Below are 14,476 nucleotides of genomic sequence, written 5' to 3'. Positions count from 1 at the left end.
TTTCTGGAATTTTGGTCTTAATTATTAAAAGACGTTTCGACTGAAACCATCAGTCTTCATCAGTGAAGTTTGTCACATGGTAGTTCACTATCACGTGACAAACGTCGAGGAACGGAGACGAGAGCCCGGTCCCAAGTGTGAGACAAAGAGAACCGGAGCCCCCCTTCTGTTCAGGGTTGGGTCCTCCACCCTTTCCCATATCGCTTCCTTTATCCCCCTCCTTCGCCAATCTCGTTCTTTATCTAGGATCTTGATTCCCTTGAAATCCAACATGTGTCCCCTTGTCCTTCGGGTGACAATAAACTGCTGAATTTTGAGCAGGATTGGAGTTCAGTCGTTGATGTTGTTTTAACCTGGCTCTGATGGAGTGAAGAGTTTCCTCCCCTCCACAGGTAATACCATATACAAGGTTGGAACGCTTCTCAAATGGCTGTTCATCTTTAAACTTGACCAACTGTTGTCTTAGAGTGTTCTGGAGTTTGTACTGAAAAGGCTGTTACGCCGTGTTCTTTTAGAATGTTCTTAATATTCTCAGATAGGCCTTGTATGTAAGGGATGGTTACCCGGGCCTTGTGTCCCCTCTTGATGTTGTCAAGTGGTTGTACTGGTTTGGGAGTATCAGTGGGGGAATGATCAGATGGGTTTGAGGGTGTACGGAGAGCATTGTATTGTGTGAAGTGTGCTAATGTGTGGTATGGGGAGGTTCTGGATGCAGGCCTCTTCAGTCATTGGGTCCACCCTAATCCTAGTCTCTAAGTCCCAGGTAAGGGGCCAAGGCTAAGCAGTTTTTACGCCTGCAGAGTTTGAGTACCATCTCCTTGCAGGTTGCTCTTTTCATAGAAAGTCACGAATTATCATTATTATTATTATTATTGTTGTTGTTGTTGTTGTTGTTGTTCTGGTTTTCATCTGTTCAACTCCCTCCTCTTAAGGTCTCCTCATAGGTTCGAGGTGTCAGTTTCTTGTAAACATTCTTATTTTGCCAGTATTTATGCTAAATGAATGAAATAAACGTCATGTTAATGCTCCTTGAACGTGGTTTTGAATCCAAAAAGGTATTCTTTTGTTTGAACGTAATTTTGGATATGTTTGGTTCTCAAACCAAACACAGGTAGACCTGTTCTAAAGGTTCAAGCAACCACAGATTTTATTTTATTTTTCTAAATCTTTTTTTAAAGCAATCGATTTTGAGATAAATTGTCAACCAAACGGTGTCAGTAATTTTCATGATATTGCATTTGGTTTCTTCCATTAAAGTTGAAAATAGTGTTTTTCAACGGGAATTTAGACAAAGTATGGCATAAAATTAAAACACGACAAACAATTGAAAGACGCCGCAACCATTTTGTACAACCAACCGTGTTAAAATAGCCTGGAAAATGAGAATTTAATCGGACAAAAACTGTTTGAGTTGTAGCTCCGTAAAACGTTGACTCTTTAGGCAATATTTTCAGTATAAAATTTGAGAAAAAGCAAAGTAAAGTTAAAGTAAAGTTTTCATGTTCAAGTATTGCCGTGACCCTGCAAATGTGCTTTTTAGCAGTCCCTTGTAAGCCACCCGCTTTCTCCTTATTCTCCCTTCGGCTCTCTTGCACGACTAAATAGGGCCGCTCGATTGACTGAGGACTGTGAGCATTCTAGGGCTCCTCGAAAATTGGATGCACTTAAATCTTTTACAAATCAATACTCTAGGTCCTGCTTATATTTATGCAAAAAAAACCAAACCATTTTCAGAAATTAATATTTCATGTTATCGAATCTTAGGACAAGACTATAAGGTATATGAGCCAGCTACAGTTGAGTAGCCAAGTTATGCATTAAATGCTACTTTGAGCACCTACCTCCAAAAAATGTGACTCGCAATAGTTTTCTCGGCCTTATGTACTAATTATTATTATCCCGTCATTCCTTAAAGAGACATTTACAGATACTACTCTGTCGAGCACCAGACAGTTTTATTCTTTGTTGCAGGGCAGTTCAGGAGTGAAATGGTAAAAACATTTACGTCCACTCACAAACTGCCCCCTTTAGTGACCACAATTATGTTACTCGTGAATGTGGGCCAACTCAGGGGTGAAAAGGGTTAATTTCTGAAAAGTTGCTGCAATACAAAATTACGAACTGCAGCATGGAGTGGAGGGGGGTTACAATGTTTATAGCAACCATTATTAAAAGTCTGAGCAAGCAAGTTGTAAACAACAGTTGTTTTCAAATGCATAATTTCTTATCTTACCCCTTGGGGCTTAAAGACGTATCATCAGGGTGATTTTCCTGTGGCACTTTCAACGCTGAGGACTGCTCTTCTACTTGGCTTACTTCATTCTTAGTTCCATGCACGACCTGGCTGGCCTCTAAAACTGAGTCTGAGGTATCTGCTACATCTGGAAATGTGCATTTACTTACTGGGTGCAGGAGACCAAACTGAAATGACTCACTTTTATGACACTCAAGCTTTGATGCCTAAATATCAAACAAAAAAAAAAAAGAGGTAGTTGCAAACTATCATATTTCATGGAGTCACAATTTAAGAAGTCAACCATAATAAGCTTACTGGTATATTTGTAAGTTTCTCACTCTTATGATTACAGGCAAGTACATGTACATGGATAAGTGCACGCTTACACGAGTACCATCCTGTACTTGCCACTTGGTCACAGCTGTGGGTTGCAAAAATTGGCCAGATACATGTATTAATTAAAGGGCAAGCCACACTGACAGACAGTATATTGACCCGTGGATACCTCAGACTGAGTCACCCAACTATCATCCCTTTATGTTGCAACAGTAAACACAACAATAGCCCAAAAGTATACACTAAAAGTTTTCTTGAAATGCATGGCATGTTAAGATAGCCAAGATATTTAATGTTAGTGTTGCTCTCCAACTTGTCAGTTTAAGTAATCTTGCAATACCCAAGGCTTATATTACAAAAGTAATGTTTTTAAGGTGAAGAGCCCTGTGACCTTAGCAGTTGATTGGGTTTGATGACATTCCAAGCATCTAAGCTGCAGTTCAATTTTTTTTACCCCTTTTGACTGCATGTCAACAATGAAGCACTGCAATACAGATAACTTGCTCGCTTTCCACTCTATCTCTTCCAATCACCCTTCAAGTAACATACAAATTACATATGTAAAATTTTTATGGCACAATTTAAAGGAAACTGGTGACCTCTATAATTATGTATTTACATGTGTATAAATCAGTAATAATTCATGAACCTAACAAGCTATTAACCCTTTCAGCCCCGATAGTGCCAAATGGCACTTATAGATTTTACTCTGTCTAACGCCAGACGATTTTACTCGTCAATGGGGAACCCCTCGGGGCTTAAAGGGTTAAGCTAACAGCGTGAAAAAACTACGTCCCCGTTTAACCCTTTCAGCCCCGATAGTGCCAAATGGCACTTATAGATTTTACTCTGTCTAACGCCAGACGATTTTACTCGTCAATGGGGAACCCCTCGGGGCTTCAAGGGTTAAGACACTGCTTTAATGTCAAATGCATGAGCTTCAAACCAAATAAAAAACTCCTCATTAGAATCCTTAATAACTAGAATAAGAATAATTCCGTGCTTGTTTTTCTTTAATGCTAATATCTTCCTCTCACAATTTGAACCTTTGTTGGGATTCCCAAGGGACACACTTGAAACTGTTCAAAAACACTCCAAGGGCTTACACTTAATTATTTCCAAAACAAAATGAAATAGTTTTGCAAAATGGTAATTTTGTATGGTCACATTAATATTTTGTGAAAAATACTTATTTTGGCCTATTCGAAGAGATTTACGCTCGCACATGCCTCATTTTGGAAAATAGCAATGTGACCAAAATCACCATTTTGCTAATTACTATTTCGCATAACCAACTCCCAGCATGTGTTTTATTGGGTCTAAAAACACTTGGCTAGGCCTCATGTTTTATACCCGATAAAACACTGGTGCTGGTTTCTTAAACATTACATACATGTAACTGTCTGTAAAATTCACACCAGCCAGTGATTTTGATTTCAACTTTACTAGTTGAACCTTGTTTTTGTCATGTGATGTCAAATGCAAAGTGACTTTGATTAAGATATCCTCATACAAAAAAAAAGATAAAGTGAGTTTGAAGAGGACTCAAAAGAAAAAAAACCAAAATTACATAAATCTGGTCTCATGCTCAGCCTTGCAAGAGGTTATGTAACTTTCACCAAACCTTAAAACTTTACACCGCTGGCATCAAATAATAGATGAAACAAATTGTACAACTAATGAGGCTTGCATGCAAACATTATTATTGTAGAGACGACTGGCCAAATTGATGACTTAAGAGACAAGTTTACCTTCTTTTTTTTCCTTTTTTTAGAGCCAGGTCCCTTTTTTGAGGAAGTAGAACCAACAGCACCACACAAAAAAGCAAAATCATCACGCCTTCTTTTCTTTTTCCTTGGCTTGGGAAATGATAGTATACTGAAGTCTGGGGTAAACTGACAGACATGAGTTGGTGGAGTGTACTTGGCTGGTTTTTGGTCAGTTACTTGCTTCTTCTCTGGTGTTGATCTACATGTAAGTTCCTTTTTGGGGTTGCAATCTGACATCTTTTTCCTCCTAGGTTTCTTAACATAGGGACAAGCCTTCAAGTTGTAGAAGTTCCCAAAATTATCGCAATAAAGAAGTGTCTAAAAATGGAAGATCCAACATAAATACTTGCATTACAATAATTATTAAAACACACATACATGTATATGCAGTATCCTAGATGAAAAATGGCTTGAGACAATGGTCAACATATATTCATAGAAGATCCAAATTAAAAAAAAAATCATTGCAAGAAAAAAGTGTCAAAAAATGAAAGACTCAAAACAAAACTTGCAATTGAAAAATGCATGCATGCAGTTAATCTGAGACAAGAAGGGTCCCCCTGCATGTTTGAAAAAAAAACCTGCGCAACAAATATTGGCTGATCAGTTCAGATGAAAGCCACATTTTACAGAAACCAAGTTCCCTTGTCATTTTGGAAGCTTTAACGTTCACAGAAAACATCTAGCTCAAACAAACATGGCATCTGACAGGATGCGGCGATGCGGATCCGCATAATTCACTGAAATCCGCATCTTCCGCATAATTCCGATTTTTTCCGCATAATTCCGATATTTTCCGCAAAAAAACAGAAGAAATATCTGATATTAGTGATAAAGCAGCTCCTTAACATCCTCAAAAACATAAAAGCCGAAGAAATTGACTGTTTTGAAACGCTTATTTTCCTGAACATTGAAGAAAACACACCATTTCGTTCGGAAGATGAAAGTTCGTAAGAAAGATCGTAAGCAGTTTCCGCGCATTTTTTCGCCAATGAGCCTGGGCACTAGTTTTTGTTCCTACAGTGCTTTCCATTGGACGAGAAACAGTTACACTTCAGCAAATGACGTGACTGATAAGAAACGGCGCGTTCGATTGACCGTATTTCGGAATTTTAGAAATCCTTCGTTTTTACGGAGATTCACATTAAAAATGTCGAAAACCTGCGAAAATGGTATTTTAAACATATCTTTATTATCCTTGTTGCTTCAAAACGCCAGACATACCGTTTTGAATTCATCACTTCACGTATTCTTATTCCGGAATACGGTGAATCAAACGCACTTTAAGTCAATAATCGAGGGAATGGATCGCGCTCCAAAGGTATTACAATTTTGCTCCATTATCTCCAAATTGAAACAAAATTCATGATGAGAAACAAAATATTTTTTTATCGCGTTATTTATTTTACCAAAAGTTGCGGGAAAATCCCAACTGCTAACCCTTTTATTTCAACGGTGAAAGCTGGTCCCAAATTGATGACTCCTCCATGTATTTTAATCACAAAGGGCAAAAATTCAGTCACAAATGCGATTGTATTGGTTGCAATTTCGATTACGGATTTACCGTAAGCATGTAAATACATTGGACGGGCCTAATTATTAGTTTTATAACTTGTTTAAGTTTCCGCATAATCCGGTGTAATTTCCGCATAATCAACGCATGTTTCCGCATAATATGGCCAAAAATTTCCGCATAATCTTTAATTTTTTTCCGCATCCTATCAGAAGCCATGAAACAAATAAAGGAAACGAATTGTAAATTTAAAAGTTACCATTGCTTTTGTCATAATACTATATTGTCCCCATACATCAAGTACATATCCTATAGCCATACTGTGGGCACATATTTATAGATCCACATGTGGCTTCATGTTTGCATGGTAAGTGTGGAAAGATGTCATGTCAGACTGACAGTGTCTTCATTGATAAGGCAAGGACAGCTATCTTTTACAATCAAAATGTAAGCTCCACAAAAAAATTTATGCCATAAAAGAACACTAGCAAGCCTGACTGACTCTTTTGTTATCATAATTTTTTTATCCTGAAAAGGAATGGTTGAAGCAATGTTAACTAGACACTCACTGAGCATAAACTGGGTTGCCTTTGGTATGTGTTTGTCCTCCTCAAATTTTCGTACTCATTCCCAAACAGTCCCTAACAGATTATCAGCCCGGAAATGAAACACTATTTATTTTTTTCTTGTTTGTAAATAATTGATGCATAAAATTAATTTGGCAAAAAACATAAAAATTCACCAAAATGCACAGTAGATAAGCTCAAAGAAATGTTGTTGCCTTCCCAAATTAACTTCATTTTACACCAGAACGACTAAACAGAAAGAATTCCTGTCATCGTTAAGAAAACTGCTCCCATATCAAATTTCAACCCACATACACCCTGTACACAAATTAGTAAACAATGACAGAACATGATGAATCCACAAAGGCAGGAAAACCTTGCAAAAAGCTTTTCCAGCCAAAAATTTTTTTGAAACAAACAACATACATGTATGTGCTATTAGAGGCAAAAAAAACCTTCCCATTTCATTCCCTGCATGCAAACAAGCAACACACTCCCATGTGCTAAAAACCATGCACATGCACTAAGTATGCGTTTGATTGGGAAATCCGGATTTAGATCTCAAAATCTGGATCTTCAGATAAACTCTAAATTTCCAATCGAACACAAAATCTGAAAACAACTTTTGTCGCAGATTTCACTAATTGGAAATACATTTCAGGAAGGATTTCAATGTGAAATTTATCATGGAATTGGAAAAATTGACAAATTTTTGGGCTGCTTCTTTACTGTACAACTCTAATGGCTCGAGTTAATGATAATAATAACTTCATTTATATAGTGCTAATCCCACTTCTTATTCTTAGTGCTTTACAATAGTTAACCATATAAATAACAACTATGTGAATGTTAAATTACAGTCAAATCTATAACAATTCTACTAAAAAAATCGAAAAGGTAATTAAAATTATATTATCAATGTTTCTATCAGAAATAAACACTGTCAGATTAACTTTTATAGAATTGTAATAAACGTCACACAAAAAAGGGTCCAGACGGTTGCCGAAGTAGTTTAAACAAATTTAATCCAGTGGCCTAGGACACACAATTACTGAGCACTGAGATCGATCAGTTCTACACTACACATATTGTTTTTTCAACCTAATCCTACGCTATATATCTAGCACGAAATGTCCCATTACATAATTTATAGGTCAACTTTTTCATGACTTTTGTTGTTTGCTTTGTCTTGATGAAACTGCCACTATGCAACTGGAATTTTAATTCCAGTTGCATAGTTGCAGTTGCAGTTGCAGTTGGCTTTAGCCCCCCAATATAACGGATCAATATAACGGAACCATTCCAACCTGCGGATTTCAACTTTCCAAAAAAGCATTGTGCCAAACAGAATCGCACATTTCAATCCAAGTGGTTTTCGGAATTTCCCTGGCTACACTATAATGAGCAAACCGATTCTGTGTTGTGTTTCATTTGCATGCAACAAAATGCAAAATCAAATCTTCGAGCTGCCAGAAGTAAGGAAGTCTGCTTTATTTCTAAAGGGTTTTCAAACTGGAAAAAGGCGTGGGCGCGATTAAAGGAGCCCTGTTTGTGTTGTAGCTAGCTGAAAACTCTACTGATGGCTAAAATGAACAACTACTGCATTTTAACCCGGGGGTTCCCCATTGACGAGTAAAGTCTGGCGTTAGACATAGTAAAATACTAAGTCTGGCCAGTTTAGGCCCTGAATAGCAAATACTATTCACCTCTTAGCAAAATGGTTTCCCATTTTGCTTTGGTTACCAAGGAGCAAGTTTTATTGATAAACAAGGCTGAATATTCAACTTATGTGGTATACAGTATACTGGAACAACAACAACAACAATAATAATAATAATAATAATATTATAATAATAATTAATAATCATTCTTTTAGTATACCTGTATACCACAAAAGTGAATAACTGTTAATTATTAATTTTGTGAGAAACTGTAGTCAATGACATTAAATTGATATTGATTTCTTCAACTGTTATATGAGCTTTTTACTCAGGAACCCCTTCCACATGTAGAGTGATTTTTTCATCAGAGGTTGTAGAAAAGTCTGAATCATTGTCACTCATCCGTCACACCAAAGGCACAGAACTTACTCTTCTCAACAAGCATCTTGCCACGTCAGTATGCAGAACAGTGACAAAAGCAAATGTCTAGAAAATAAAAGAGCACAATGTTGGGGTTTTCTGAAATGAGACAGATTTTAATAGACCAAATCAGCTAACTCAATGTTGTACCCAATTCAAACCTCCTGGGATTAAGATTCTTCGTGTATTGTATTTGCATGAGAACGTAACACTCACATTTAAATAATATGGAAATACCTGGAACAAAACGTTTTATTTTCAAAGGGTTTGAATTGGTTACAACATCGAATTAGCTGATTACATGCAGATCTATTGAAGCTCTGCAAAGCTAGTACTGGATACTTCCTCCTTGTACTTATTTTCTATTATTTGTAGTACCATAATGCAAAACACAACTTAAAAGCCCAAAAGACCTGTGCCGCATATTAATTCAGTGGCGTACCCACACATTGCATTCTTAAAAGTACATGTAGTGAGTCTTTGACGTCATTTTCTCCTCAATCTGGCAGCACTCTCCAGACTTTACAGTTAGTAATGGTTGATCATTAAATTGAAAAATTCCAGTTAAAATAAACATGTCTTTCTTAAAGGAAACCTCCACTCTTACTACAAAATAAGTTTAAACCAAAGTAAATTACGTGTACAAACAAATTTGTTTGAAATTTGTTTTTAAAACAGTGTTTATATCAAGAAAAGTGAATTTTACAATCGTTTAATTTCACTTTGAAATTTCGCAGGCGCAACCATCTTGAATAATTGTGACGTGTTATGGTTGCCCTATTGTTTTGACACAAAGAGCTTTTGTCTAATAACAATAGCGCAACCGTAACACGTCACAATTATTCAAGATGGCGGCGCCCGCGAAATTTGAAAACAAAAATAGGCGATTCTGAAACTTATTTATTTCGGACACAAACACTTTCTTTCAAAATACTTTAGACTGACTTGACTGTAACGGTTATTTCCTGTGATTTAAAGTTATTTTTGTGTTGAAGTGGAGGTTCCCTTTAAATAAAGGCTTAAAACTTGGGTTACTTAGTGTTTAGTTAACATAGTTTTGAAATGTGTGGTTCCAGAAAATATCCATATCCTCCCACGGAGGGTCACAGAAATTCCGAGGGGTAGGGGGGTCTGAAAGAGGCAAATATCCGAAGGGGAGGGGGGTACATAAAGAGTACATATAGAGCTTGTTTTTCCAGAGGGTTTGAAATGCGATCGAGTAACCACTTATGTACTTTTCCAATTGATTCAAGAAAAAAAAAGTCTATCCGTTGAAATAAGATTCCTTGTCATATATTTTCCACTATTATTCTGCCGTCGGATGACACCGCATCTGGTGCTTTTTCAGATGGCATTATTCCTGCAGTCAGTTGACTGAGATCATTTGTTTATACTCATATTATTCCTGTTAAGTACAATTTCCCGCAAATTTCGAACCTTCAATAACTAGATTATCAAATAGTTTCATCGTTATCCGTGTAGTTATGAGTTTGTAAATGTTAGCAAAGTCAATAATTTCAGTGCCATAATTTTGTCCTGACGCATTTGTGGCCGTCGACGGCGATGAGAGACAGTGAAGATTTCATTTGGTTGTTTAGTTACCGGATGAAACTTGAAAAGACTAGTATGTTTCACACATGTACTGTGTGACCAGTTGAAAAATCCTAAGGCATAAAAAAATGTACTGTCATGCCATAATTTTACAAACTACAGAGACATTTAGCATATGACTTTATTGAAATGTTCCTGGTGAAAGACAAATTTAAGTGACATTTGATAAACGGGTGTTGAAAAAAACATGACTTTGTTACGTGACGGCTTATGATTCCCGCTGAAAAGCGAAGTCAGTTCACGGCTACATACACGAAAACTAATATAAACAGTATGGTTCACAAATTACATGACTGTATGCTACTGTTGATAAAAATTATACCCGGAACATTAAAAAAAATCATGAAGATTAGCGTTGGAGTAATGGTATTTTCCCAAGTTTCGCTGTGACAGCAAAAATACCTATGTAATAAATACAATGTAGTTTCTTGTGTGCAACGTAATTCGATATGTTGTTTTGACTACGCATAAATTCAAACTTCGACTAGGTTACAAAACGTATATATGATAGGATATACACTTAAAATAGCATCAACTTTCAGTACTTGTTTTGGATTTATGAATGAAAACTTCTTTCAATTGAACAGAGAAAAGGTAAGTTGCCAGGACATTAAAGTGTTAAATAAGCTAGAGCAGTTGTTAGTTTGAACATTTTAACGTGTCTGTTAATACGTCTAGAATTTCCACGGTCGTTTTTAGGAGAATAAATTTTTATTACAGCTCTTCGTCGATCAAAATAAATTAAGTACCGTAAACGTCCATGTATAAGCCGCACTTTTTTTCACAAAATTTAAGCCATAAATCAAGGGTGTGGCTTATCCATGGATACATCTGTGTTTGGAGTATTAATATTCATACAACTTCTTAAGATCTCAGTAAAGAAACATAAAAGAAACTGAAAGCATGTTGCTGTTGTTCATTGACTTTTTAATGAGTGGTGGCTCCTAAAGGAGCTGTTTGTGTCTTCGAGTGTTTATTGGTAAATCTTGCTCTCCAAGAGTTCTTTCAAGCGATTAATTTTCGCTTTACTCGAACAAGTAAACACCAACCTACAAGGAATCTCCATTCCTCCGCACAGCTTTTTGCAGTGACGTCTTCGGCCAGTCACTTCCACACATATCTTTCCGCCACGTGCGATAAAATACCTCAAAATTCGCGAGTACTCGCGAGGTAAATGGCCAACTGTTTCGTTGTCCTTGACCACCTTCTCGGCAAATTTGTCGACTGGATTATCAAGCTCCTGTTCTGCATGAATTTTTTGGCGTATTGCGGTTTTCCAAACATCTTGGTCATGATACTCAGGCCCTGACCCAGACTCCTCCCCACATTTGAAAGCTTGGCTACTACGTAAGCACTCGTTCGTTTTGTTTCAATCGAAGGAATTTCAACTTTATTGTAAAACCTTGATTGTTTGTCCTTGTTGGTTTATAGCAGTAGAACGTTACTGGAACTTCAAACTCTGCGCTTCTAAATTCGGGGTGCGGCTTATCTATGGATGCGGCTTATACATGGACGTTTACGGTAAGTCTCTTTTTTTGGATTTGGAATTCCCAAGGGGTATGGGGGACAAGGGGAAAAATCATGGAAATTCCAGGGGGTGGGGGGAGTAAGGTGAAGCCCCCTAGAATGGAAAATCCAGTGGGGTGGGAGGTCAAACTTGGAAAAACCCTCCTTGGGGGGGGGGGGGGGGGTATTTTCTGGAACCACACAATCCAAAGAAAGAAAAGAACTGATTTTTTGGTCATACATGTAGTAGCACTTAAAGTTATGAATTTATGGGTGACTGTACCTTTCTTGGGGGAATGCTAACTTCAGTCACTCCTCCTTGAAAACCACCCACGGCTAAATACAAAACAGATGGCAATTAGATAAATAAGGATGTGGCTACATGTATTTGAGATAGAGTTGTCCAATTTGATTCTTGTTTTACTTGTATCCACATGTATAAAAATCTTGTGTTAAGGATGAGTAGCACAATCATGATGTACATTTGGGAAACCAGTATCTTGAACGAACACTTCAGGCCATATCTCCGCTGGTAAAAAGTGCTAGCCACTCACATTTCGCAGATATGCTTCTTACATATTAAGTAACATTTACTGTGTAGATTAGCGAAATCGGTCGCTTAAGTTTAGAATAAACGGATTCGGTTGTCCACTTTGGGGACAAAAAATGGCGCGTCACGCGTAACACGCAAACTAGTAAGACGAGCACAACAAGGTTCTTCAGACGGCTTGTACTTTATTCCTCACAACGAAATCGACAACATATTTCACAAAAACAATGTTGCAACCAGTAAATAAAAAAAATGTGGTTAATTTCTCACCAATGACGGAGAAAAGAGGCCGAAAAGCACAACAGTCTTGAGCGTCACGCTCCTAAAATCTTCAGTGCTGTTTTGCAATTTGCGTCTGTAACCCACGGATGTTTTGTGGTTAGGCAGAATAAAATATGGTTCGAGAATGCTCATTTGTGGTAGTTGCTTTGGAGAAAGTTTTACCGAAAATTTCTCAGCACACGAGAAGCCAGAGCATTTTTTCTCAGTCTGAAACACTTTGTCCGCCATTACAATTTGCCTTAGAGCCAAAGCACAGCTTCGCAAAATGTCCTCTGTATCTTGCTTGTCCGAGCTCACATTACAAAACCCAAAGAAAAACAGAATGCTCATCTCATGTACAAATTACATGCCAAAGCTCAGAAAGAAACAATTCAAATTGTGAAAGAACGAGACCTCTTTGTGAGTCTGAAACACTTCTTGACGTTCAGAGGTTGACAAAGCGAATTTAGATCGTGAAAGAACCAAAAGTTTCTCCTTGCAGATCCGCCATTACGTTTCGAAACGTTCCCTCAGAGCAAGCTTTGCTACCAGGCCTTGACTTGTTTTTATCCAGTTAAACCAGTTTTTTCTGGACTTCAGCCCATTTTGCCCTGTTTTTTGCAATCCATGTGGAACATTTCGCCGGAATTTCTCAATTGCGAATCAAGCGAAGCATATAATCAACTCTGAAATTAACATTTCTGTAATGTCAAAGTTAAAAATGAGAATCTTTCGGGTTATTTAACAAAATTTTTTAGGGTAATCTAGGCAAAATGAGGAAATTACCATGCCTGCAAAGGGTCATGGGTAAATTTAAAATTGCTTATTTTTGATCCATCAGTACAAAAAATTTCATTTTCCATTAAGATATCAGCTTAAGAGGCTATTTGATTTTGTCAGGTTCCTTTTCATCCAATTTTATGGCAGCATGAAAAATTTTGTAAAATTTCACCATGTTACACAAATGTACATCATGATTGTGCTACTCATCTAAGTACTGCTTGAGAGAACTCCAACCATCAAGTTTCCCCTAAGAGGAAGGGACTAGTTTAATTGAGGGGACATAGTTTTTGACTGCTTAACCCATTGAAACCTCAAACGCCCTAGGACACCCCCAGTTGACAAATAAAATCTGTTAAGTCTCACTCCCAGGGGTCAATGGGTCACTTCAAAATATAACTTTGCAATATCATAGGTCTTAAGCGATTATTCCATCTCATTCTCGTTAATTAATGTGGACAAATTATCCTAAAAATAAATTGGTACAGTATGAGCGGCTTCAGAGTAAAAATAGAGTAAGAAAGATTTGACCACATTCGTACATGTACATGTATGCTTGCGTTCTTGTCAAAACCTCAAATTTTTGATGATTTCATGTCGTCGTTGTGAAGAGTACTGCAAAAATATGTTCTAAAATGCGTGCCTCACATGCAGCATGATTGTTTTCCTCTTTTAACCAAAGATATTGTTGCTTGTGGCGTTCTTGTTGACAGCCACATTGTAGATCTTAAAGTCTCTGATAATAATTTTGCTTAAATTGTCCAGATACATGTAGTGCTCTGAGAGGATCAATAAGGGAGAGAATTATTCTCCCTTTCTTCTACATGACTTGTGTATAACCCTCACTTCAAATAATTATATTCATTTCACAGGAGAACACATGAGCCCAACAGTTATTGACCTGCTCTCAACTGAGTGGCTTCATGGCTCAGTTGGTAGAGCATTGCAATGGTATCACAGCAGTCATGAGTTAAAATCCTGTATTTACTCGTGTATAAGGAGATCCCACGTATAAGTAGACCCCACCTTTCTGATGACAAAAAACAGAAATTTCTTTATTTGTAAGGTAAATGTTTACTCCAAAGACTTGATACATTTACTTAATACATCACATCAAGTTTCAACACAAAGTTCAATACTGTGAGCATTTTAGTTGATTCAGCACTTGTTTTTGTCCTTGGGTTTCAAAGAGCCATCATAAAATCAAAAATGCAAACCTCAAACTAGCCTTTTTAGTTGCTCAGAGATAGAAAGGGCACAAGCAAAA

General features: G+C 37.2%; 1 protein-coding gene across 1 annotated transcript in view; it reads right to left on the bottom strand.

Moving 5' to 3' along the window:
- Positions 1 to 14,476, bottom strand: part of LOC138054259 (sterile alpha motif domain-containing protein 9-like) — a 37,833-nt gene that overhangs the window by 20,999 nt on the left and 2,358 nt on the right. The window contains 4 exon segments of the mRNA XM_068900743.1: positions 2,234 to 2,460; positions 4,324 to 4,659; positions 8,511 to 8,567; positions 11,902 to 11,954. Of these exon segments, the coding sequence (XP_068756844.1) occupies positions 2,234 to 2,460; positions 4,324 to 4,659; positions 8,511 to 8,567; positions 11,902 to 11,954 (673 nt within the window).

This window comes from Montipora capricornis, chromosome 6 (genome assembly GCF_036669925.1).
Source record: "Montipora capricornis isolate CH-2021 chromosome 6, ASM3666992v2, whole genome shotgun sequence".
In the NCBI taxonomy this organism is placed as follows: Eukaryota; Metazoa; Cnidaria; class Anthozoa; order Scleractinia; family Acroporidae; genus Montipora; species Montipora capricornis.
This window is presented reverse-complemented; position numbering and strand designations above follow the sequence as displayed.